Source organism: Chlamydotis macqueenii, chromosome 13, assembly GCF_036417535.1.
Source record: "Chlamydotis macqueenii isolate bChlMac1 chromosome 13, bChlMac1.mat, whole genome shotgun sequence".
NCBI lineage: Eukaryota > Metazoa > Chordata > Aves > Otidiformes > Otididae > Chlamydotis > Chlamydotis macqueenii.
In genome coordinates this window covers 14255266-14282903 of record NC_141568.1, presented here as the reverse complement: position 1 = coordinate 14282903, position 27638 = coordinate 14255266, and the positions used below count along the sequence as shown (strand labels likewise).

Genomic DNA, 27638 nt, shown 5'->3' with positions numbered 1-27638 from the left:
GGCAGTGATGGTGTTCATATGTTTGCTCATTCAGCACCGAGCAGGAAGGGACTCAGCCCTGACTGGCAATGTGGATTACAGCAGAATATCGTAACGTACAGTCAGCGATGGCACAGACTTGCCAGTCTGACTCCAATCAAAACAGGCATCCAAGGTGGAAGAGAATTCACATTCTAGCAAAAAGACTAACCAGCACTCTGGTTTTAGATTCAGTTTGTATTTGGAAAAAAGTCAACAAGAAAAAAAATGGACAGAACTTTCCTAATTCACACATTGTACTCCAGAGGTTCAATGAAAAAGATTTTTTTTTTTCCTGGTGTTTTCTTCTTTTACATTTCAGATGAAATTCAGCACCCGTGAGTTAGCAAAGGCAGAAGGTGACAGGAGTTGCTAGAGAGCTTGATTCTGGGACCTGTGTGCAGAGCTCTCGGCTCCTATTTAGGTCAGTAGGAAGCAAGAGCGCGCAGTGGGAAGAAGCAGTTTCAGCTCTGCTTTGTTAATACTTGATAGTACAATGAAGATAATCAATGATTTTAAAAATAAGATACATCACAGCATGATAATTCCCTACAACAGCCCCTGCTGTTGCATCACTGCCAAGAAGCAGGATAATTTTGGCAAGCTGTGCGTGAATTAGTAAAGTTCTACTATATAACCAGATAATTTAAAAAAGCAGCCTGTACAAGGCTTGGAAGAGACTGAGTCATATCCTCAGTTGGTGCAAAATAAGCGTAACTCCACTGATTTTTGTGCTATTTCACCAACACCAGCAGTGAACCCTGATTCCTTGTAGAAACCTAGTAAAACAGTCAAAAGCTGCCTGCTGAAATGCATCCTTAACATACAAACATCACAAATGTGTAATTAAAGTGGAGCAGAGTCTCCCACTTTACAACCCCTACCAAAAATACAAAGTGTGGCCCCAAACCTGCTCAGAGCAGGGCTGACACGTGGCAAGCAAGGTGCATTTTTAAAGAGTTACGGAATAAGACTGAACTTGCTATCCAAGTAACATTTTTTTTTTTTTAAATAAACTGGCCCAAAAAATTCTCCTCCAGTCTTTTAAGATAGCTCAATATTTCCAAAGTGAACATAACTTTCAAAAACAACACTGATTAAAAAAGATGTTCGATGATACCTTAAAAAATACTCAGAATATCAAATTAATTCCAGTCCAGCGTTATAATTAGTTAAGAATACCTCCTGAAAATTATATCCTCACAAAAAAATGTGGGTACTGAAGTTAAAAGCATCAGAAACATTATGTACTTGAAAATACCACCGATCTTTTAACATTAAAAACAAATCAGAACATTCTTTGGAATCACCAAGTTATTAAAACATGTGAGTTTCTCTACAGTCTCCACACTGTCTTTTCAAATCAGTCTGTGTACAGATTAAGTCTTTGAGCAGTTTAATATCCACTGTCGGAAAATACAGTCTCTGACCAGCAGGAGGCTACATTAAACAGGAAATCATTGGCATTCTCTTTTTAGTACTGACTTCTGCCAAAAATAGAGACTTTCGAGCACAAGACAGAATGGCCCTGTTTTAGGAGATACTTCCTTTTCTCTTCTTTTCTAAAATGCATTGTACATGTACTTCCAGTGCAAATTTTTTCAGCACTTGCAACAGGTGAGAAGGAAAGGGGAAAGAAGAGAGACAACTCTCCTACGGTCTTGCCTGGAGGAACCAATAGCCACAGCGCACCGACCTACCGGCTCTCCTTACTGTTGAAACCAGTTCCCATTGCTGGCAACCTGAAATAGCTTATTAAAGATTTCCTTTTTAAGATACACAGATTACAGCTTAGCATGAAATCTGGCCATGGCTATGGTTCTATGCGCATTAAGATTGGTTAGAGATGCTTTCCCCTTTCAGTATTGGTTGGAGTTCATTAAAAACAAGTCTGTGGTATCTCTCCACGTGTGTCATGAAATGTGAGAGATCTGTCTGACGCGGGTTTGTATTTCCTGTCGACACAAAGGGCAGGTCTCCAGTTGCAAGGCACACTCCATGCACAGGTCACTGAAGAAGAAAAGAAAAAAAAAATCGTTAAAGCCTGCATTTACAGTATGAAAAACTGAAAAAAAAATCCAAGCACTAAGCAGTTTAGTTAGCCTGCTAGAAACAGTCAGTATAAGTCTTTCAGTGTGGAGATTAGGAATTTCAAGTCAGGTGTGTGGATCCACAGGCTTTGAGAGGCACTCCTGCTGCTCAGCATCTGACAGACCCGAAACTGCTAGTGCAGTTGGTCGGGATTACACTGGCTTGCTTTTGTTAATCTTAACACTTGCTCCAGTCTGGAGAACAGCAGTCCCAGTGCCCTGTGTGAAGCGGTCTCCACTTCTTACTGACACACAGCAGGCAGGGCACATCTCTTCTCTTTTTAACTTTCCAGCATCCAGACCCGTGGCAAGACTGTTTCCACGAGTGCTCTAAAACCACTAAGGAACTGGACTTAACTGGATTAATTTCCTAATAGGCTGCTTCCTAGCAGGAAAGTGCTATCACAGTATTACTCATACTGCTGACCCATTTTTAGCTTTTAGATGAATTTGTGACCTGAGACAATCCAATTGTTGAACATTTAAGGAGTATTTGAGTATATAACAAGTTTCCAAATTTCCTGCTCTCCTCGTGATCTGGATTTCAGAGCACCAGTACTAAACAAGTACTCATCAGTAAAACATTTGATATCAGGGAATTAAGACTCGGTAGCGCAGGGGTAGCATACGTACATAGCCACAGTACTTGCCCAGCCCCAAACGCACACACAGTTAGGGATTAAATCTGCTCAGAACTGGGGTGAAGGGAACAGTGAGAGTACTACACTTAACCTCTGTCACATCCTTCAAAGGAGGGGTGATTTCCTTTATGCTGGGGAGTCAAACAAGATAAGCAGGGACTGCATCTGGTCTCACCTAAGCTGAACATCAAACACACATTTTCCCGTTTCTTTGGTTGTGTTGTTTTTAAGGTTTTACCTGTGTCCACATGGCCTGAGTTCTGTGTCTGCTACTTCATCACAGCAAAGCGTGCAGCAGTTCTCTCGGATACTCACTTGCTTCAGCAAAGCCAGGCGCCTGTGTCTGAAGAAAGAGACACACACACACTAGTATGACTCAAAATGATAGATTCATTGCTATCCTGAGTATTGCTTCAAGACCACCGCAATGCTTGCCTGTGCTACTTAATTACTGCTGATAAACATCGATAAAAACTTCCCACAAAAAAGGCTTAACACACCCAGGGATGTGCAGAACAGTCTTCAACTCCCTATTCTGGTCTGTCAGAAAGGGGCAAAGAGGGTGTTAGATTAAAGTTCTTCTAGCTCCCACAGCCGAACACTTAAAAAATATTCTTTAGTATCTGTGTACTCTTAAGAATTAGAAAAGCCCAAATAAACCACACAAACCCATGTGCCAACAAAATTCAGAAATCTTATGATGCTGTAACACAGTTTAAAAGAATAGAAATTGAAAATAAAATCAACAGCCCAGTATGGCAACTGCCACAAGGGAGAGTAAATGGATAAAAACCCACTATTTGATAAAATAAGACATTTCAAATTTGGAACACATACACTGCACATCAAAGCTGATGAATGGCAGGGTGACATGTCCAGCCTAGACTGTGCTCCAGCACTACATGCAGTAAATTCAGCACAGCTCTACAAGAGTTTATGTTAAGTCCCACGATGGATAATTAGGGTCCACTTAGGCTTTTGCCTCCTCTTCCCCCCTATCGCTTTTAAGATCAAAGCTATCTATTAATTTAGGATTTGCTTATCGTTTCCAAACTGTTCAGGCTGTAGGGCAGGGATGATCTTTGTGTAAACAAAGAGCAGCAGTGTCCAACCTTGAACAGAGCCTTTCAGTGCCATCACATATTAAATAGGCTCTAACACAAGGCCAAGTTTATCCAGTCAGACAGCAACAGGAAACCAGTTTCCCCCCAGTTTCTCTCTACACCTTTTAGCACAATCAAATCCTGACAGCTAATGCTTAAGCATGATGTCATTCTGGCACTATTGCAACAACAATCAGCTAAAAGCTGCAAAACCCCTCATCTAGTGCATGACACTAATGAGACAGAAGAACACTTCATTTGAAAAGGAGGCTGACCAAGAATGACAACTAACAGCTCATCTTAAGGGATAAAATCAGACACTCAAAGCACCTGCAGTCACAAGCAGGTGTAAATTACTCTGGCTACCTGTAAGTACAAAGTGGTCTTGCAAGTTGCATTTGATTTTTCTCTGCATAAATACAATATCAGAGGCCTCAAACTTTGTCAATGTGTGACTCAGATCCAAGAGTAAGGTATGTTTTTGTTTTCTTTTTAAACACTAAGATACCTAAGCACCTACATTCACTTGATTGAACAGCTAGATAATTCAAACCCAGACTCTTGAATTGTATTATAGCCAGGGGTACCCACCTCCAACCACCACTGCCCCCAATTAAGATGCAACAAAAGATTTTTTTCAACCACCTATATCAGCACCATTCGAGGGCCATCTTTACACAAAGTTGCAAATCTGGGGTACGCTATAATCCAGATTACACTGTGTACTGTTACTGTTTGTGTTCCAGTAAATTATTTTATTATTAATGACCTAAACCAGAAAAAAAATATTTGTTTCCATTGCTGCTAGAAGTTTGGTAAATTAAGGAAAAAGTGTATCCAAACCTGTTTCTATCTGGCTTTATATTTAGGTGGGAAAGCGCTGCTAAATTTGAATAACCTTTGTTGGTACTATCATTCACACTGAAGGAAATTTCCATCTGAATTAGAAAATAAGGTCAACTTCAAATCTTGCAATCACTCAGTACCTCCATAGGGCCAATATCACAAATTAGGTCAATTTTAAATATGACTTTTTTTTTTAATTAAGACTATACCTCAACCAACCTAATCATTCTTAGACAGCAGGCAGCACTTATACCAAAACCAGTTTACTGTGCAGTACTAGTTCATTTTAATTTAGCTTCAAATTATTTTAATTTTTTTTTGTAATATAATGCATTTTGGTTGTTTATCTCCTGCCCTACTCACGAAGTTGCATTGTAGCCTACGACATAAACCTTTTCTGAAAGAGACCTGTAGAGGTGTGACCCCATACAAGATTAACTTTGCTAAGTACAACATAGGACTATGCAACTCAGAAGTGAAGCATTTTATTTCTCCATATGCAAAAACACTGAAACTAGAGGAGGATTACCTGGGCAAAATGATTTTCTCTTCTGCTGTCAGAAAGGCATAGTCATTGAAGGTACTAAACTTCACTGATGGTGGGTACTTGAAAGGTTTTGCCCCAAAGTTGAACTCACATTGTTGATAGGACATGAAACTAGCTGCAGCAAAAAAGCCAGATCTGCAATATGATGAACAAGAGACATTTTAGAATGACTTAACAATAGCAGAGCTTTCCAGATATGTTCCCACTATTACCAGACAGAAATATACCCTGAAATAAAGAGAACAGTTCCTTCAGTAGAAGCGTTCTGAAGCTAACTGGGAGAAAAACCTCTAACACATCCAGTTTCAGCTGCACATACTTTCCTTGTTTAGTTCTCAACTTCTGCATTTACTATCAAGTTTTATCTGAATTTACTACTGAGTCAGCCAATAAAGGCTGCCTGCTCCACAGCTAGGATTAGTCACACTTACACTAAAAGCAGATACATACATCTGAACAGCCTACCACCTGATCTTCTTTACACTGATCAGCTCAGATAGCTCCTGCAGCACTGGAAGAAGTATTTTTCTTCCAAACAACTGCTGTTTAGTAGAGCTCTAAGGAGCAGTAGAGCTGTGAGGAGCAGTACCAACTGCAAGGGACACCTTTGTGTCCACTGCTCCTGCTGCTTTATTTGAGCAGGGACAAATCCGGGGAACTTGCAACTCTTGTGCACTTGTGTGCGACCCACACAGGATGAATCCAGGTCTGAGCTCTCTTAGCACAATTCCCATCTGTTCCTCCCTGCCCTTGCAGGATTACCCCAGAACAGCTGTCTTTTCTTCACAGCCACCTTGTGAAAACACTACAGCTATCACTTCTCAGTTTTATTTACTGAAAGGGCCTGACTTGAGTAATACCCCAAGTTCTAACCACGTAACAGAATCTGTTGAGTATATAAATGACATACTCCACTGAAGAACAGAGTACGGCAAGTGGAATAGACAAGATAGTCTGCAACACATGGAATTACTATTTTGCTTGCATCTTGAACTTAATTTTGAGGAGAAACTATGAATGAAATCATTAGCACAGTAGTATTCATTTACAAACTACTGTAATGTTTAATTAAACTGCATAGCTTTTCTCTCAAGTATCACACCAGCTTATCTTTTCAGAACTAAAAGGCTGAACTTTTCCATGAGAGTTAGAGGAATTAGCCACGCATTAATTTTAACGGAGCTGGCAAAATAAGCCTAACACCTTTCTGTAACCCTACCAAGAGATGTCCTGCCATGAATACTCAATATGCTACTACAGGAACCAGCCCCAGTGAGTGGCATTAAGTTATTACGCACTCCTCAGCATTTAGAGGACTGAGGCTTTATTTTTAAAAAAAATCAACAGTTCCTCAATCATTACTAGAAATTTGTTCATCTTTGCTCTGGCCTCATTCTATTCACTTCTGTGCTAGTTTGACAGTAGGAAACAGAGTTGAACCTACCTTTGGAAGGTCCAAAGTATTTATTTTGGGCACTGAAATCCACCTGTAAAATTACATCCTTCTCGCTGATTTCTAAGCAACTTTCAATTGGGAAACCTACTTAATTATGGCTTCAGGTAAGCAAATGTGAATTTACATCTCAAACAGGAAACACTTCATCTAATTAAAACAATTATCCATACAGGTCACTGTCCTTCCAAATGAGCACATACTTACACAGCAGATGAAAATACTTGCTTCTCGGCAGGAAGCTGGTTTCCATTTAAATAGAAAATCATTTGCTTTTCTTGCAAGTCTAGTAGAAATCCTATTGTGTCTCCTTACATGCAAAACAAAGATAATTTAAAGATTTCTGTTAAATGCCAACAGTTGAAACGGTTATTGTTTTAAGTATCACATCTCACTCGGAGTTGCCTCACTTAAAAGGAAGTGTTTGCAAAAAAAATAAAGGAAGAAACATTGATACAGGCTGTAACTAGATAAAACAATGAGGACAAAAGAGTAAAAAAAAAAAAATTTTAGCCTGCCAGAGCATTACTACTACATAACTGAAATATTACAGCATATTTGCCGAAGTCAGAACAAGGCTGTACTCTGCCTCTCCTTGGCTATTTTACACTGTTGAAGATATCCTCTGAACACATAGTTGCTAAAGTCTAAGTTTCTAATGTGCTTATGCCATTTATTTTTTAATAAGTGTTTTAATTTAGCCACCCTTGGGCAGCACAGTTCACATAAGCATGGCATGCACAGACTCCTACCAAGATAACAAAGCTGAGATCAAGAAAAGAACAGAACTTTGCTGTCCAAGTAGCTAACCAAGAATTTAAAATAAACAAGACGTTGCAACTTCTCCTTTAAAAAAAAAAAGTCTAATTCAGAAATCAAGGTTTTTTTACCTTCTCTTTCAATTCAGAAAGGAAGATTTCAACCCTGTTTTGTATGACTACAAACATCTGGAAAAAAAGTCTTATGATTACATGTCCAGCAATGTTAGTTCATGCTGATTTATACTCTGCCTATGAAAAGGGAAACATGTAACCAACACGACTCTTTACACAGATTGGGGAACAAGAGCGTGGCGTCCACTTGGTACATTTGAACCACTGCAAATACTAGTAAAGGTACAATAACTGTTGTTATGATTAGGCAGTAACTGCTCTGTTTGCACCCACTAACAAACTGTTTTCTAGACACCTGCAAAAGAAAAAAATTCCATGCAGAAATCCAGCTAGGAGAAACAGCAGAAGATGGACTGAGTACCTTCTTTCCAGCAGGGATGGGAATGCGGTTTACTTCTGGCATTATACCAAATCAGCTGCCGGCAGCCATCGTACGCACAGGAGTATTCGTCGTCCCCGATGCCATAACCTTCCTTTAGCAAAAGAGTAAAGCATTTCAGTCTGCAGCCATTCCTCACAGAGAAGGGCTAAAGTTTATTTTTATTCAACTATACCATTTATTCAAGAGCAGGGTTTCTCCCACCCCCATGAAGATAATTTTTTTTCAAACTAGTCTGAGTTTCATTTTCATATCAAAATAAATTTGTTGGAGTGAGGAGAGGGAAGAAAGGGATGTGTCCAAAGTGGTTTTCCTTCTCTGTGAGGTCAAATCGCTCCTGTCTATTAAAATATTTAAAAGTCAGAAGGCTAATACCCAAATAGCTAACTTTCTTCCTCTTAAAAAGTCAACACAGAAGCATAACCACTCTGTTATCGTGCAGTCCCAGTACCAGACTTTTAATACCTTCCCCCACAAGATATCAAAGTGCCACTAGAACACATAGTACACAGAAAGACAACAAACCCATAGTCCCTTCGCTGAATTTGTTGCACATTGTGTCCCTTTCAGTTCCAGCCCGCCTCAATTAGTGAACAGCTTATCAAGTGACAGCCCCAACATCCAAGACAAATGCAGAACTAAAAGTTCCAGAATGGGAGAAGAATCTGTCGTAGGACAGCCAACTCATGAAATTCAAAAGCATTATGGAAGATCACTTCCTCTGCTCAGCATGGTTTGTCTGGAGTGCAAATACCAGACAGGGTCTGATTACACAAGCCTCAGATGTCCCAAATTAAAGCTAAGCCCAGCTAATGGGTGTTTAATGTCATATTTAGGACTACTCTTTTTGCTACACGTGCTGTAAATAGAGAGCATATGGCTACTGTGATGACTGTGTTTGTGACGTACCCAGAAGGTAATATCCTTGTCTTTCAGGTAGGCACCCGATGAACTAAAACAACAGTAGCACTTAGCCACCAGCAAAACAGTGGTAGCAACAGAAAATCATCCTGCTCAGAGACGTGACATCTCCTACCTTCATAGCTTGTACAGGAAGCACAGACAGAAAAATGCACATACACCAAGCTCCTTAACAGTAAGTGGGAAAAATCTTTTAATCCTCTTAGTCTAAAGGCAGACACATGGGCTTTTATTTCAAACAGTTTCCATTACACTCAATGTCTACAATGCCTGTGCTCAGGACAGCTCTGTAGGGTATTTTTATTTGGTTGTGGTTTATTGTTTGTTTGGTTTTTTTTAAATTAAAATAATACTTGCAATTACATGCTAGAAATGTGGGACTGGACTTTGGATGTGATGTAGAGATACACGCATGTTACACACCAGCAGGCAACAGTGCTATTTACATGAATAATTAGAATTAATGTAGCAAGACCACTGAACTCACAGGAAGCTTCTCTCTTATTCCTGCTGAGTTTCTTGCCACTGATGTTAGTTTCATCTCTTTGATTTCTCTCATAGCCCCCACCATCCATATTTACTCACATGTGTGTATTTGGCCTGTCTTCATATTAGCTTCTGCATTTAACCCAGCTGTAGAATTACTTTTTCTTTAATAATCAGAAGTGAGCAGTTTTAACTGCTTATCTCCACATTAAAATATATAATTCTTCTCCAAAATTGAATTCCAGGTAGGAACAGAAAGCCATGCAATCACAACAATAAAGCAGGGCTAAGGGTGATTTCTTACTCAAGCTCAGCCAGTAGAAGTGTCAACTTAATCCCAGCACCATCCTTCCATTCTGGTCAGTGGTGGTAGGCTAGGCCATAAACACCTTTTGTACCAAAATCCTAGCCTGCACTTCAATGAACTTTAATGGAAGTCTGATAATACAGAAAGTCCTCTCTAAGCTGAAGCAGGGATTTTTTTTGGGTAGCAATCATTGCACTTTCTTAGAATTATGGAAATACTGAAGAAAATACGCTACAGCATACTGGGTTTACAACAGCCATACGGAGTTACCATGAAGATTTAAGAAAAAAAAAAGAAGTCCTAGATACATCTTACTAACATTTGAGATTATTCTTTGACTATAGGTGTGGATTTCATGTGCACATGGCATGTTTTGCTTTAATGCTAGTAAGTACATAATTTTAAAAGTAAAATAGGAGGAAGAAGAATACTTAGAATTAAGAATAAGATACTAAATCATCTGGATGAGAAGGAGAGGAAAGCAAACTATAAAATAAGACAGCATACTTATTCTATATTCTCAGAATAAAGGCAAGAGGGTAGAGGGTTTAATCTCTTTGTAATTCTGATTTTTAATTACAAATAAGTCTGTCACATACCCAAACCATACCATATTGCTGCTACCAGCAGATCCAATGATACCATGATATTACAGAGTCAATTTAAATAATTATTTCCCTGGTGAAAGTTAATTTAATAGGGAAGCATGTTAAAGAGGGTAATCAAATGGCTGCTTTGCGACCTGTATAAAAGTCAGTGCATGATAATCTGCTAGTTCCTAGTAAGCAATTGTTTACTTCACAAAAAAAACAGAGTAACCACCACTGTTATCTAAAGAATTTCCAAGAAGAGACTAAACCACAAGAAATAAGCCATTTCCCTGTAGCTTCCAGAAAACAGCAAGTAGATTACAAGCTGTCACTGCCAGCAGCTATGCATTACTTCTGTGAACAGTGTCGGTCTGTAGCAATGACAATACAGCCTTTCCTTGTATCACTAACTTCAGCAAAAACAGCTTCATGAAAGTACAGAAAAATTGAAGGAAATACGCAAGTTTCTCCTTTAGAAAAATAGAATAACCACAGCTATTTTCATAGGTGTTTGTAAGTAGAAAAATACTGAAGTTACATCATCAGCTGGTTGACATGACATGTACTCACATGATTGAGAAATTTGCTGTCTTTGGTAGCCCATCCTATCTGCATCACTCCCGAAGTAACGACTGTAACTTCATAGTACCAAACTCCAGAATCGACACAGAACGTACATCTAACACTTTCAAAGGATGAGGCATCACATCGAGCCTACCAAAACCAAACCAAAAGTTAAGTTTCTACAAAATCAGCACTCAAACAAGCCCCTTTCTTCCCTGGATATAGTTTCTTGCATATAAGAATACACCAACATAATTTTAGAGGCACGTCAGCCAGAAAGCAACTTCTCTTTATAGCAATAATTGTCACAAACTAGCAGGCAGGCAAGACTGAAAATTGTTCAATGGTAAACCACAGGGCAGCAGGGAAGTAGAGAGCTGACAGAGTAAATTTAAAGATTTAAAGATGAAGACAACAAAGATAGGGAGACCTAAGTCATTGATTATTAGCTGACTCCTAGTACAAAAGACAGATATTAAACATTAATTCATGAAAATTCTAAGTAGTCAAACAAGTCTTTAGAAAAAAGCAATAGAGGAAAAAAAACAACAAAAAACCCAACAAACACCCAACATACGTCTTAGACAAAAATCCTACTGCTATGGGATTTTCAAAACTGGACAGGAAAAACAATAAGAATTATACTTTGTGAACAATTTTAGTCTAAATCAGTGAAAAGCCAGCTGACTAAGAAACCTCCTTACTTTTCTGAAGTTCTGGGGCACAGATACAGGTGTTACTTTACGGTGAACATTCTACAATTGAGATTAGTGTAGCAATGTTACGGCCCTCTGAACAAAGCAAGTTTTCTATACAAAGCTGGCAGAGAACTTCGGAAATCACAGGGGCAAGTAGCAAACAAGAATCGTTAAAATCTGCCTTTTTCTTCAGATTACTTCTTAGGCCAAAATCATAAAACGGTATCTTACCTCTAATCCGTGGGGCGAGATCTTCAGGTATTCACTGACATCGTTACTGTTCAGCATAGCCCTGATGTTGGTCAAGTCAACCTTCTCATATGTAAACTGCCTGCCTTCTTTTAAAACTGCAAAATGAAACCAGTTTTAATCACTGTGCAGCAAAACTTTGTTTTAAACATTTCACACATCGGCAATCTCTAGGATTCAATTAATTTTTGACATAACTGAATGAAATATTGACATTTTGCCTGCATGAAAACAGCACCACTTCCAACGCACTGCCTGTTAAATATCCTCTAAACATCAGAACACAGCCTATACCTCTGACTAGAGCTCCTGCAGTCTAATTACTACTTTCAGGAAACCAGGCAAATGTAAGGCATCTAAGCTCAGACCAAGATGCCACTGTTTCATGATTTACCATTGTATTTGTATATTCAGTTGCGCAGAGTTTTTCTGCTTCATCACAGTGGAAAAGATTTTGGGGGTGAGGAAGAAGGGGAAAACAAAGATTTGAAGTTTTTTACTCTCTCATTTTCAGGTAGGTGATGAACTTGAACTGAGCCAAAGCAGCTCTTTCTCCCTTCGTCTCCTGTTCACATGGAAGGATCAGAAGTATGTGTCTTGCCAGGTGTCAAATTGCTGACACATGTATGCTAATTTACAAATCAGAAATCTTCTCTTAGGGTCTCTGATATATCTCGAACTTGCTACAACACTTACACAGATGTTTAGTGAACACACCTGACACTGGCATTCCATAGGGTGGCTACAGCCCCCTAAAGCCCAACAAGTCCTTTTACCCAAATTTATTTATAAGGCATTAGAAACTACAAGGTCCTTAGAGTTGCTTCACACTTGAAATCACAATTGAACAAGTGAATTTGATGACTGTTAGTCATCCAAAAGGACAAAATAGTAGAGTGCTTTGTCAAACACTTTTCCCTTTTGATCACAAGACTGTATCTTTACTTTGAAGTCTTTAATAATTTTTTGGGACTGCACTGGCGTATGATCACCGTAATGACTGTCACCAGGATGTGTCAGTAATCCAGCTGTTCCACAGAGACAGAGCTGCACTATTTAGCTACTCAGCATGTCTGCTGAAGCATGTGTTACAGGAAATACAGTGCAAAGAAGAAGTTTCATTGCAGCTCCAACTTGCAGAGTACAAACCACTTCCTTTCACAAGCATTTTACTTGCCAAAATTTCCTTTCCATGCAATTACACTAGATTTATTTGTCTTTTTTTTCTTTGAAGGAGAGTGATTACAAATGCAGCCAGGTATATTTACAGTAAGTGCTTATACAAAACAAAGTAGTCCTCAAATGAATCCATCCCTTTGTTATACCTACACAGATTGTCTAAACTCCACTGGGCACAGAATCCAACCTGGCGTTTTAAATAATCTGGATTATGTGTCCATTTCTCTAGCAAGATCAGTTGGTCGCTAATGCAGGATTCAGAAACCGTCATTTTATTTTCACCTGCAATTTAAGAGCAAAAAAGAATAATTACTATAAACTAGGGATAAGTTTAGTTAAAAATAGTAACATTCTACAAATGCAGTACCCGCCCCCCCCCCAACTCCTTTAAACCTCACTATTACAAACAGCATAAAATTCTTTCCCCAAGCAGACATGAAATTAATTTAGCACTCAGGTATGCCACTTCTCAGCACAGAGCTGCACCATCAAGAAACTGTTAGATCACAGCTGTTCTCCATATCTCTAATGCAGATTTATTTCTTTTCAAGTAACAAAGGTGTCATGTTATAAATCTTTATGTAGCAATTTCTAAGCTGAAAAGGACCGAGTTTCAGCAAATCTCTTAATGACACCCCCCCCCCACAAACCCTTAAAGCAATAAATATTTTCTCCTGCCTGCAAACATGCAATCATAGCTTCTCTCCATCTCCAATACAGATTTATTTCAGTGACAAAGGCTTTACGCCATAAGCCCTCTGTAGCAATTTCTAACTGGGAAGGACTGCACTGAGTTTCAGGAAATATCTCAAGAGTTTTGAGGGGTAGAGGGGTGTTACTAAAGCAATAAACATTTCTTCTTGCTTGTGAGTGGACAAACATTTCTTTTTCACATTTGTGTTCCCACCAATCCAGTCTCTCCCATGCTCCCAAGAGTGATCAGATGAAGCCAGTGACAACCATGCAGTAGGAGCCATAGTACAGCTCTTAAGAGCGGTATCAGGCTAATACTTACTTGTTTGTGCAAACTTCTCCAGTGCTATTAGTGCAAAAAGCATCACTGTTGGATGGGACTGGAAGTTCTAAACATGGGCAGAAAGAAAAGTTATTTAATAAATACCCAGCACAGATGGATAGGAAAAGCTGCTAGTCTGTCATGGAATGCTTTGGGTCAAAAGAGACCCCCAAAGCTCATCCAGTCCACCCTCCTCTTGAGAGCTGGTTTGAGTAGACCAGACTCTCTGGAATCTCAGTTTTCTATAACATCTACTACCAGTCTTTACCAAACACGACCCTAACTTCTCTCAATAATAATAATTTAAAAAAAAAAAAAAAAAGTTGCATTATAATTGCTATGTATGGATGCGTACAAAAAGATTGAAGACACTTACCAAGCTGTGAAGTAAATATTCCAATATGCCTGGGCTGAGTAAGCCAATGCTTGCAGGACCTACAGGAACATTAAAAATTAAATCCATCCATGGGAACTACCATATACTCATCATTGCACAGATTTCTAAATGCATGGCAACAGATTAAACAACACGAAAGAACTTTGCAGCAAAGCAGAACTATAAAACAGAACAATTATCATTGTTCCCAGCCAAATATTTGCTACCATTTAATAATTACACAGTTACTGTGAAATCACAAAAATATTCAGTTTATCTGCTGTAAACAGGTACAGAGTTCTAGCTACACTTCTGAGATTTTTGAAGTAAGACTCCATCAACCTCTGCTTAGCATCTTCATGCTTGTTACTTTCTCAATGAGACTGGCTCCCCTTTACTTCTAAAGTATAAAGACCAGCTCCACTTATCAGTAGCCCAAAATAAGCAAAACTGAGAATCTAATATAGCCTAATTGATAGTTAATTATACAATTTGCAGCAGCACCATGGCAAGCAGCCAGTTAAAAAAAAAAAAAAAAAAGCCCTGAAATACTGTCTGCTTAATCAAGAGAGATACAAGGGAATCAAACTCTGGCACCTGCGACCTCTAACAAATTGCAAAGGGTTCCAACACAGCACTAACTGATTTGCTGCCCAACCTGATACAGTGAGATCTGTTCCATGACCACTAAGACAAAAGTAGATACAGGATCTCATTTTGACTTAGTATAACAAGGTAGGAGTATTATAGTACAAAAATGCTTCCTGCCTTTGTCCTTTACTTTTTTTTTGACAGAAATATTGAAGTTATTTTTTAATAACCATTAGGTGACAGTGGACAATCTTTCCTCCTTTTCCTGTTTGCTTTCAGAAAAGGAACAAAAAAAATAGATAGAAAACTGACCATTAGCAGGAAAGAAACTTAATCATCAGTTTCCAGCAGGGTACTAGAAATGACAGGGAATAAAAAGTCTTACATGAAAAGTCACCTTAAAATAGAATCCTAGCAGTTTTCTTAAGTAACACAGAAGAAAATCTTTTCAGCCAACTACAACAGAACATGTTTAGCGGAAAGAGCATCTTTCTTTTTTGTTTCTACACAACCTTCAAGACTACCAATTTGATACTCCTGCCTACCAGCTAAAGAAGTACGTGTTCTCAGTAATTCACACAGCCAGAGCAGGTCGACAGAAAAGACCAATTACCAGCACTAAGGCAATATACCACAAACACACACTGATCCACAATCGCTAACAACGCATCAGAAGGGTTTGATCTTTTAAAGTATCTGGGACTGGGAATGGCTTATTCAGACCCCAGCTACTGACTGCTCAACATTTTAATCAAACAGTAGACTTGGTCACACCTGTCACACAAGGTCTCCCCTCAATGCAGAACATTATTCAGTTCTAAGAAAACATTTCTGTACTAGTCTGCATTGCGAGTGCTAAAGCAGAAGGTGCTTCAGCGAACCAAATGTAAGCTTTCAGAAGAATCCCACAGCTTTACCTGCTAACTTCTCTGCTAAGCAGCCCAGTACTGCAGTTGTATTTCGGTGTCTGGCGGGGTGACAAGCATCCTGGCAAGCAGCAGCTCCACTTAAGTTTAATATTTCAGTTAACTTTTGTAATGCATCCTGGAAAAGAAAAATCAGAAATCTCTTCAACATTACTGACCAGATACAGTCTTCCTCCAACTCAATATAGTACAACAAATTATTTTGACACTGTATTACTAAAGTCAGCATAATATTACAGACAGCAAGGGATGGTTATCTTCTAGGATAGACAGATAATAAAGAAAAGATGGGAAGAGAAGTTCAACATACCCAAGAGCTGTAACTTTAAAATTACCCCTAGGTTGTTGGTCATTATTGTGATCAACAACTCAGGACCGTTCTGGACATACACAAGTGAGCTTCCTATAGCAATAGGAACTAGAGTAGTAAACAAAGGCAAACAATACCAATCAGCACATATGGCACTACTGCCATCTAATTTATTACCCATGTCCTAAAGCTCACACCCCTTCCAAAAGAAAAAGGCTGTTTTAGACTTTACAATTCAGGACTAAAGAGACATGACCCCACAAAAGAGCCCACATCCTCATCATAAATTTAGGATGCCATCAGCTTTACAGGACATCATAAATAGTATTCTTGAGAGCATGAATAGCTTTCTGTAGTCACACTAATTCAGAAAGTAACCAATGAGAGTAAGACATCTAAAATGCCATGCTTTGATTTCCTTCCATCAGGCAGTATGGTATGGATAAAATTCAAGATAGATCTAGAGCATACCCTCCATTTTCAGAGTGGTTAGGGGTTAATCTAGAGCCAGAACAAGTTATCCCACAGGGGGAACCCCACCCCACAAAGTTCCAAATCCCCCTCAACTTTCCAGATTTCATGAAAGCTTCAGCTGATTCAGATTGAAATTGCATAATCTCAGGCTAGGATCTAATTAAAACAGAAGTCCTCATATTGGAGTCATCAGCAGGCCATTTGGAGAAATAACTAGTACTGCTCAAGTTGGATATATATGTTATTTTGAATTGTGTTTGAATCACACATAAATCAATTTACTGCACTAGAGTCCGAGGTTTGTACAGAGATAACGCTGAAAAGTAGTTATGTTCCCAAAAGAAAAGCCACAAAACCAGAACTGATGAACAGGACTGACACTAAGTGGAAATCACAGAGCAAGAAGAAAGGATGACTGAGCCACAGATTTGGAATGGAAAAAGATTTGGGATTGAAAAGCCTCACTAAAATTAGACTCTTGACATGCTCTGATACTGCTTTTAGCCATTATTAGAACCACCACAGAGATCAACCATATTGAGTTAAATAAAGACTTCATGGAATAAACAGTTTACTGCAGTGCCATTTTAACTTTATGGACTTCATAGCCTACAATAACAGAAAATGAAATACAGCCTGCTGCTGTTCTCCAGCTGTCACAGAAGTGGAGCACTGACTTAAAACTCTTCACACCAAAAACTTAAGCTTATCCTGACTAGAAAGAAAATGAACAGTAGCAAACAGTTTACTAGGCTGCATGTGAGCAGCAGATCCCACAACTGCAGCTCCTTGTGCCATAAAGAGATTGCACAGAAAAACCTCTGTGCACTCCATGAACAGGCATCCTATTCCTTTTGTCTTGTTAAGGTTAACTATGTCATAGCTAACTCCTTAAAATTAAAGTACCTAAATAAAAGTCATGTGGCTTTTGAAAAACAAATCATTTGATTGCCAAGTACATTGTACAGTCAAACAAAAAATACAAAATCACTCCTCATATGGTGCATTTGAGTGGTCTCAGTTTCCTGATTTCTTTTTCAGAGCATGCAAAGTTTCTAGTCGTAGCTTTGTTTCCAAAATCATTTTGCAGTCTATGTGAAAGCCTATACAACATTTCACTTGTTCAAAAGTATCAGATGACTTTAATCAACAGCACAGAACATAAAAAACCACTTTACTTCAGGTAGAGAGCTTGACTAGCTCTCCGGCCACTCATGCATTTATTTAAGACAAAAAGCTACGAGCTTTTTATATAGAATCATAGAATGGTTAGGGTTGGAAGGGACCAACCCCCCTGCAAGGAGCAGGGACATCCCAGACTAGATCAGGTTGCTCAGAGCCTCATCCAGCCTGGCCTTGAACGTTTCCAGGGATGGGGCCTCCATCACCTCTCTGGGAAACCTGTTCCAGTGTTCTATAACTCGCATCGTAAAAAAATTTTTCCTAATTTCTAATCTAAATCTACCCCCCCTCTATTTTAAAACCATTACCTCTCATCCTATCGCAACAGGCCCTACTAAACAGCCTTTCCCCATCTTTCTTGTAGGCCCCCTTGAGGTTCTGGAAGACCGCTATCAGGTCTCCCCAGAGCCTCCTCTTCTGCAGGCTGAACAGCCCCAACTCTCTCAGCCTGTCCTCATAGGAGAGGTGCTCCAGCCCTTTGATCATCTTCGTGGCCCTCCTCTGGACCTTCTCCAACTGGTCCATGTCCTTCTTGTGTTGGGGGCTCCAGAACTGGACACAGTACTCCAGGTGGGGTCTCACCAGGGCAGAGTAGAGGGGGAGAATCACCTCCCTCGACCTGCTGGCCACGCTTCTCTTGATGCAGCCCAGGATGCGGTTGGCCTTCTGGGCCGCAAGAGCACATTGCCTGCTCATGTTAAGCTTCTCATCCACCAGCACTCCCAAGTCCTTCTCCTCAGGGCTGCTCTCAATCCATTCCCCGCCCAGTCTGTATTTGTGCCTGGGATTGCCGTGACCCAGGTGCAGGACCTTGCACTTGGCCTGGTTGAACTTCATGAGGTTGGCACGGGCCCACCTCTCCAGCCTGTCAAGGTCCCTCTGGATGGCATCCCTCCCTTCCAGCGTGTCGACGGCACCACACAACTTGGTGTCGTAATGGTGTCGTAATATCCCTGACAATGCAAACTGAAAACTAAAATTGGCAGCATAAGAAGCAGATTCATAAATGAAAGCTGCAATGATGTTATCACCAATTTCTGATTATATGAGATAACAACAAGGACTTGAAGACAGACAAGTTCTCTGTACAATCATCATGTTGAAAATGATTCAGCAATGGTGAAGCTCTCACTAAAAACACCTGTACCAGAACAGTATGAACACCTTGGGTCATCTTTCCATTCAAACAACAGATTAGTGGTCAGTAAAAAAAAAAAAGTTCAATTTGCCAAAACTATCTCTAGATATCTCATAGTTAAAAAGTGTCCTTTGTTTAAGTTAATACACCCACTTGCATTGCATTCCTTATATGCAGGGCAGGAACAAGTTCGTTAGTGACTTGTAAATGTGCAGCTTGCAGAACCTGACCACAAAACAGCAGAACTCGTACTGCCTTTGCAGCTTCTGTACACCCCGAGTGCACAGCGTGCATGTACCACACAGCAGGAGAGGACAGCAACACAAGCAGCTGAAGACCAAAGGCCTCTTGTTCTTCCCCACAGACCAGACTTACCTTTATTTTTTTTTTTATTTTATTTTTTTCCCCCTACAGTGCTTCTAGCATTAAGTAACAATTAGATACCAAGTCACCACAAATCACTCAAAGTTAAAAGTTACACCCATTTTCTGAACAGCTAAGAGTCTTGCATCACTGGTGAAACCCACCCAGAAGCTATCATGGGTGTGGCAACTATGAGTAACTGAAATTCAGCCACAGATAAACACATACACTTCAGACTCACTTTTGTTGGCAGTGGACATTCGTCAAGTAGTAGCGTTATAACAGCTGGTCCCAGTGGATCTTCTAATGGAATAACTCTAATCAAAGACTGGACAACTTCTAACCAGCCTTCATCTGTCAACCACAAAACAGAAATAATGCTCAGAATTAACACTGCAATTCTGAAGTGTTCAAAATGCATCCATAAACGTAAGTTGAAAAATCCTCAAGATTACACAATGAGTTTAGAGACACTAGGAAAAATTTAAAAAGTTTACTTTTTACATTAATGTCTTAGTTTGCAGGACTTTACAAGTTTAAATTGGAGGAGAAAAAGGTTTACAGCAGCTTGGATAATAGTGAACACCTCTATTGTTTGGAGAACAGTCCTGCCCAGGTCAGAGCATCCTTTAGTTCCCACAAGTATGAGGAAGGAACACTCAAGACCAGTATAGACAAGCACTTTGTTCCAGTGTGATACTCAAGAGCTCAGTGTCAACTCTTAAGTGTTAAATGTGTTAGCTTAACAGTTGGACTTGATGATCTTAAAGGTTCTTTCCAACCTAAGCAGTTCTATGATTCTCAATGCTCATCCATGATGACACTGAAGAAATTTCTCCTAGCCAGAATCAGAGCACTCTTCTTGAGTTCCCCCAGATAACACCGACCTCAGAGGAACCACATCAGCTTGTGCCATGGCTGGTGGTCTAAAGAAAATCTGCTTTCATAAGGAATAGCTCTCACTGTTTAATGAGTAGACAAGGGCTTCTACTTGCAAGTAAAAAACAATCCAGATATAAATTGTTAACTACTAATACAGTAAACAGATTTGGATTTACAAGAAACTAGTTCTCTTAGAAGTGGAAATAAAGACAGTCTCTATCTGCATACAAGCAAGTGAGATTGTTGAAGGTAGTGCTAAATCTCCTCAATGACAAGTAAATACAAGTCACACATTGTAGTTTGAGTTCTGTTAGCACATTCCTCCAAAAAATATTGTACTGAACTGCTGTAATATCTAATCAGGTTAATTAATTAATTTTGATATAGAAATACATTTCTTAAGACCAGTACCAACTCTACTGAGAGAGATAAGAATTCACCTAAACCAGAAATTTGGTAGAGGTCTTGAGCTGGGAGAACTTCTACTGTAACAAAGAAAAAAAGCCCTTGCACAAACATGGCTCAGCTTGCAGGAGTACCTAGGGACAAGGTTGGAACAGCAATATCAGTAAAGTGGAGATCTAAGGACAGCAAAAGCCAAGACAAAAAGTCTGTGCTATTTGCCAACACTGGAGCACATGGGTTTAAGCCATGTCTACATACATATATGGGATGTTTCTGTCTTACTGCAAACAGACATTCTTTGTGGCTTATGGTTTAATGCCATTACAATGTGTTTGTGCCCATCCATTGGCTGCTTCTGGAGAGTTCATGTGGGATGTTTAACGGAATTCAAAAAAACTCAGGCAAACGCAATGAGCTCAGGGAACCTTCTGAAGGGCAGAACTAGGTTTTGGATCCCACATCCCTAGAGCTACAGCAAGTTGTAATACATACTGCTAGCATGTATTTTTCTTCGCAAAGAAACGAGGGATTTTTTTGCTTTGCAGTCACAACTGAAATGCCCAACACAGTGCCTCGATACCTGTTTCTGCCATTTCATGCAACGTGATCATTGAATAAGGAGGCTCCTGGTCACTGAAAGAGATATTACACAGGTCAAAATTTATGCACAATCATCAACATAGTGTACCAAATAAAATGATAATACACAGACAGAAAATTAATCTGGTAAGTATTTAACACAAGGAAGTTACATAGGCTGCAGACTGTTAATGCTGTTTTCAGATCTGAAACACAGACGGGGTTTGAGCCTTCTTCTGGCTCAAAGTCAACATCTGCTTATCTACAGTAGCTGATAAATGAGATGGTGATCCGTATCTGCATGTCAAAAAGCTAAAACAAAATGCTTAGGCGTAGTGCTACTCATTAGCAGAGTTCCTTGGAGCGTGTAACAAAGACTGTATGTCACAGGTCATGAAGCGAGCCAAGAGCAGTGCACAAGGGACACAGCTTAAATGTGATTTCCTCCCCCCAGCCCCCCCCCCGAATATAAATACTAAAAAATCCACAAAACTGAAAGGCAAGGCACCTAACAGCATCATAGGCTTCAAACTCATTAACAAGAGCTGTAAGAAATAAAGGCACTCTAACAGAGGATGCTTAACCCAATTCCCTTTCCAGCATGAAAAACATAAAAAGTTCAATCAGAGCAACTGCAAGAACCTCTGTCCAGTGCTTATCTCCCCAGGCACTGCCACTGCAAGTACCTAAAGCAAGTTTTCAAAATCCTAAGCACCTCCAGATCCAGAAAAGACTTCGGCAGCAGCATGTCCTCAATGCTTTATTCAGTGCTACTTAGACACTGTGAACCAACCCCAGGCTTAGAACGGTGTGTGCCACGCTCCGTTTCAATCACACACCTCAAAATGAAATTGGAAGCGTGAAAGACAGATGAATTTTAGAAAATTTCAACATAGAATAATCATGCAGATAAAAATACCTACTTTGGAGGGATTAATTATAAAAGAAGAGAAAAATCTCAGTTTTGACTAGAAATATACAATGTAAATACATGATTTTTCTACCCAAAAATTAACACCTCAAGTATTTCCACATGAAAATGCTAAAGTGGAGTTTAGCACATTTTTATATTGCTGTAATACTTGAAACACTTTTTTTCTTCCTCCAAGCATCTCTTTGCCTTTCTTCTGGAAACTAATCTCACCAGCAGGAAAAAGCAGTGCAATTCTGCAAACAGAATTACTTCAAGAGAAAGGATGCAAAGACTCAAAGAAAGAAGAAAAAAAAATACAACACCATAAGTAAAGGCTTTGATAAAAAAGGATTAAATTTTTATCAGCAAGATTTCAGATTCTGTCATGGGAAGGAGGTATTAACAATACTGGCACTGAGCAAAGGAGAGTCCTGTTCCACTGATTTGCCATTTTAACCACGTAACTTCCAAACATCCCCATCTTACTAATTTGGAAACAGTTATTTTGCTAGTTTCCTAATTTGTAAAACAGCACTTTATATAAACTCCAAAAACTAGTACTTATTCTTCTGAGGCTAGGAAATGAAGCTTAACTCCTTTCCTTCTAGGAAGGAGCTATGACAGAAGAAAAAAAAAAAAAAGCAGTTGTCAGATATGTTTTATGCCTAAACCTTGAGATTTGATAAAACAAACAAAAAACCTCAACAAGAAAATCCAAACAAACAGCAAACAAGGAAAGCAACCGTTCATTGCCGATCACAGTATAACAAGTAAGTTCACAATCCATCTCAAGAACATCCTCACGTATGAGGTTTCAGTACAGAATTTGGACAAAAATTTCACAGAAGAAGGGTTTTGCCTTCCATTCTTTAGACTGCTATCTTTCACTTAAGGCCATTACTATCACACCAAAGCCCGTATTTCCAACCTGCTGTTACTGACACGGTTTCATTTTAGTTTGACATATTCTTGCACATTTTTTGACACAGAGAGATTTGTCGGCTTCCCTACATTTCCTTCAGTTGTGTTGTTTTCAAAACTGAAAAATCAGGCTCTAGGAGAAACAGGTAATAACAGAACATACTTAATTCCTACAGTCTCTCACTGACACTGAAAACCAAGATTTCCAGACATGGATTATTTCCCCCCCCCCCCCCAAGTGAGCATTCCCATTAATCTAAAAAGGGCTATAATTAGCTTCATGTCTAGGAGAAAGACTCCTTCACTTTTTTTTTTTTTGACACATTTAGATAATTTGCCTCGTGAACAGACCCCTCCATTATTCATAGGCATAGCTCTTTGTCTTATCTGCAACAGCTTGTAATATGTAGTTGTGTTATAAACCAGCTGTGTCTTACCAACTGCCTTAACATGAAACAGAGGAAACCAGTATACCAGTACAGCCCAGTTCTGGGCTCCCCAGGATGAGAAGGGCATTGCTATATGTGAGTGTGTCTAGCAAAAGGCTACTGAGGTGGTTGAGGGCTGGAGAACATGGCATACAAACAAACGCTAAGAGAAATAGATTTGTTCATTATTAAGCGGGGGGGGGCCGGGGGACAGGGAGAAGGGGAAACCTTATCACTGTCTGCAACTATGTAATGGGAAGAGAAGAGGACAGAGACAAACTCTTCTCAAAGTGCACAGCAACAGGACAAGAGGCAAAAGGGGTGGGCTGGAACATGGGAGACTCCATCTTTGTAAGATGTTTACTTATTTAAATCACTGAGGGTGGTCAAACACTGAAACAGGGACTCAAAGAGGGGGAGAAGTGCTGAAGATGTTCAGCACTTGACTGGGTAAGACCCTGAGCCACCTGCTCCAACTAGACCTGGATTTTTAGCAGGACACTCGAGTGGATGAACTTCAAGAAGTCCCTTCCAACCTATGTGATTATGAGAGTCTAAGGGAGTATCTCACTGGAGTCTGTACAAAAAAAAAAAATACAGCAGCTTCAGGAATTTGTCAGAAACAGGACTCCAGGATCAGTGAAATAACGAGGTTTATTGTCCCTCAGTAGCATAGGAAAGTGCTTACAAGATTACAAAACTGACTGCAAGACCCACAGGAACAGGATCAACTATGTGCAAAAGTGTTGTGAAACAGCTTAAGGAGCTGAACTTAGGGGAAAGGGGAAGGCATGCGAGATTAGGGACAGACTTTGGAAAAAAAAAAATTGCCATTATTTTAACTTAATGATTTGAAGACAGACCTCAAAATAAAGTCTGTTAAAAAAAGCCCTCTTAGATTTAGTATTCAGGGAAGGAAAGAAAAAAAACAAACAAAAAAAGAAACCCAAAAACTAAACCACCCTGGTATTTCCATTTAAAGCATTTTACAACAGGAAGACAAACTCCTCCTCCGCAGGCACATTCCAGAGTAACAAAGCAGGTATATGAATCAAAGCTCGCTTATCCAGAGCCTCATCCACCTTAAACTCAACCCCAGCTGTGGAGCTACAATAGTGTTTTTCCTTCTGGTCTGGCCTTCCCAATTCCTAGCCTGCACCTAAACCAAAAGGTGATGAGCTAACTTAACCCATCATTTTGAAGGTCCTTTTAAAGCTTTGTAGAAAGCAATGCAAAACAAACAAACAAAAAAAGGATGAATCCATAAATATCCCCCACACCCTTAATGGATGCTTTGAGCATGCAAGGAATGCAATACTGGGATCATGAGCTGAACAGCCACAACATGCAGTCTTTAAAAAATAGTCAGGCTTGTAACTGGAAAGAAAACCTCAGTCTGTTTATACAAGCTAACAAAGATCAAAGCTCTCAGTTTTGCTTAACCATTTCCAAAGAAGTAAGTAGAGCCTGAAAACAGAAAACTTACACAACAACCAATATTTAGGACAGAAGTTTCCAAACTCTGGCATGTTCATTGCTTCCTAAGCTGTATAGCTATGCCAGGTAAGAAATACTGAGCACACTCCTTATCCCACCTGGGTGTAGGCACACACAGGAACTGTGAGAAAGCTCCTCAGCTCCTGGAAGAGTCTGTACCTGGGCACTCAGGAGCTACTTCTATTACCTAGGAAAGGTGCTCCTCTCCTAAGCCTCCAGATGGAAACATGCGGCTGCTTCAGGGAGGGTCAGGTGTAGATCGGTGAGAGGATGGAGTCACAGTTTGAGAGAAGACAAGAACATTTTCATTCATGTTGAATTATTCCTTGAGGAGGTACTTACTTATCTACTAACGTCCGAATTACAGCCAGTGTGTCAAGCACTAGCCCATCCACATTCTGTTTTTTCCTTCTTGGTTCGTGAGGTCCTCGACCCCTCCTGGGTGGACGAACAGGGTCCCTTGGGTGGCTCCTCGCTTCAGGTACATGTCCTCTACTGTTCTCCGTTTGCCGACTCTGAGATTCCACGTTGTCTTCTGCTCCGCTGTCATCGCGGCAAACACATGAGTTTCCCATATTGCTAGCCCCCAAGGCTCCCAGTAAACGGGGAACGTGGTGCTCTAGAGTCAACCGTAAACCTTGAAAAAGGCTTCTGCTAGCATAGAACACAACCAAAGCAACTACAATCATCTAGAAAGTTTTAAGATTAATGTTTGTGTGATCCTGAAGTGTGATTCTTTTTGCATTGTAAGCGTTGCTACCAACTGGAATGGGAAGTCGGAGACTTAAGTTTCAGATATAATCGGTTAAAAATCACATTGGTCATCCAGAAGGAGGTCTGAAAAAACAAACCCAAAACAAGAGTCAGTGTTACTACTTCTAATGAATAACAGAAAAATTCCTATTTTAGTAAACAGAATCAATCTTGCTGGATAAAGCACCTAGAAAATGTGAGGTTTGTACCTGAAGTCTATTGCAGGGAAGGGGAAAGGAAGAGGAGGAGGAGGATGACGTTCACTAGGTATGTCGCTCCCTCCCACACAGTATTCCTTTCTACATTACCTGCTATTTCCCATTTCTTCCATGGTTTTAGATGCAGAGGAACAATTTTGTCCTTAAATGTAGCACACTGCTACCCTTTAACTGTAGTATTACCAGTTTCAACTGCTCTTTACTCTATAGCAACATACTGCTCAAGCCATCCAAGCGAAGGCTGCACATTTAAGCTGCTTATTTCACATCAGGACTGTTCAGTATCATTTCCAGCAGATGCTACAAAATCACAAAAACCAATAGATTTAACAATGAACTGAGTCCATCTGCACACAAACACATCTTTTTAGAATGTGCCTACATCAACTGGATTCTCACTCAAAGCACCACCAAGTACTGACCCTGAAGTAAACAGAATTACAGACATTGTTTTAATGCCTACAAATCTAACCGGGATTTGGAAAGGGGTGTTTTCTGAGCAGGTTGTATACTTGCTCGGATCTAGCATCAACCCACCCTTTCCTTTTTGGGAACTAAAACTGTTTCAGTCATTCTTTTGTTCTCGATTACAATGGCTTGGATCAAATATAGGTCCATTAGTAACTGGGACTGTAAGACAACAGCTCAGAATCACTGAACTGAGAATGCTAGCAAGAGCAAGAGGATTCAGACCCCTGCCTCATTACAAGTTTTTAAAGCCATAGTGTATATTTCTATAGAACATTATATAAAGTCACAGCTAAAAGCCCTACAAAAGACAATTTCACTCTTTATGCACTTCAAGCATACCAGAAGTAGTAACTTTTAAGACTAAATTCATGTTACTCTTAAAAATCAAGTTTAACATTTAAACTAGAAATTATGATGGATTTCCTGTAACAGGTTATTCTACAATTATTAAATAATCTATTTAACAGCAGACATGTATCACCATAAAATTAAGAGAAAGTCAAAGACAGTTGCCTCCTTCCAAATATGAAAGGCTCCCTATCATCAGAGTCAACTGGCAACCATGCAATTGCTGCCTGCCATCTGGGACAAGATAATTTGGGAAACCAGAAACTGGTCATATGAGTAAGTCTCTAGATGTATGGCTGTCACTGGAAAAGCACTGCAAACAAATCTCCCACTGACACTTCTGTGGGTTTGAAGTATGTTACCTTCTTTTAGCATGGTGAAGAGTTCAGTACTGAGAAATTAACTGAAGGCCAACTAATGGGACAAAAAAAAAATCCCTCAAGAGATATTAATTGCAAAAAAATACAAGATCTTGACTTCTGGTTCAAGAAACTCCCAAACCACAGATCATTAAAAGGGCTTCAGCATCACAACATGCTTGCCTTATCCTCCAAACAGTTTAACCACAACAAGAGGTGGGACACCAGGCTCCTTCCATCTGAGCCAATATAGCTGTTATCTTCTCAGCCAGCAAGTAAAAAGTAGATGGGAGGGTGACAATACAGACTGCACAGATCTTAAATGGAATTGTGTAAGATCACAACTGGTTCAAATGACTTTAAAGGGTGTGTGTGGGGTGGTTGGTTGGCTGGCTTTTGTTTTTTTTAAAGAAGAGCTAGTTATGTTAAAAGCATATATTTATGAATCCAGATAATTTAACGGTATTTTAGTAACTCATGTTACAAAAATCTAATACTGCATTGTTTGGGTGTTACAGATTTAGA

General features: G+C 39.6%; 1 protein-coding gene across 3 annotated transcripts; it reads right to left on the bottom strand.

Annotated features, from left to right (window-relative positions):
• Positions 1-196: 196 nt before the first annotated feature.
• Positions 197-26043, bottom strand: RSPRY1 (ring finger and SPRY domain containing 1). 3 transcript variants are annotated; one of them, XM_086758020.1, is made up of 15 exons: positions 26026-26043; positions 25307-25801; positions 21207-21259; positions 19581-19693; positions 15864-15990; positions 14356-14414; positions 13980-14046; positions 13115-13246; positions 11768-11883; positions 10845-10988; positions 7953-8064; positions 6906-7008; positions 5228-5380; positions 2988-3092; positions 197-2028 (listed from the first exon to the last, which is right to left on the bottom strand). In XM_086758020.1, the coding sequence occupies exons 2-15, from the start codon at positions 25651-25653 to the stop codon at positions 1932-1934; spliced, it is 1728 nt and encodes a 575-aa protein (XP_086614146.1). In that variant the 5' UTR covers positions 25654-25801; positions 26026-26043; the 3' UTR covers positions 197-1931. The 3 variants fall into 3 exon arrangements, with proteins under 3 accessions (XP_086614146.1, XP_086614147.1, XP_086614148.1); XM_086758021.1 differs by lacking the exon at positions 26026-26043 and having other exon boundaries at positions 21119-21259; positions 25307-25440; XM_086758022.1 differs by lacking the exons at positions 25307-25801; positions 26026-26043 and adding an exon at positions 25152-25290 and having other exon boundaries at positions 21119-21259.
• Between the last annotated feature and the right edge of the window lie 1595 nt (positions 26044-27638).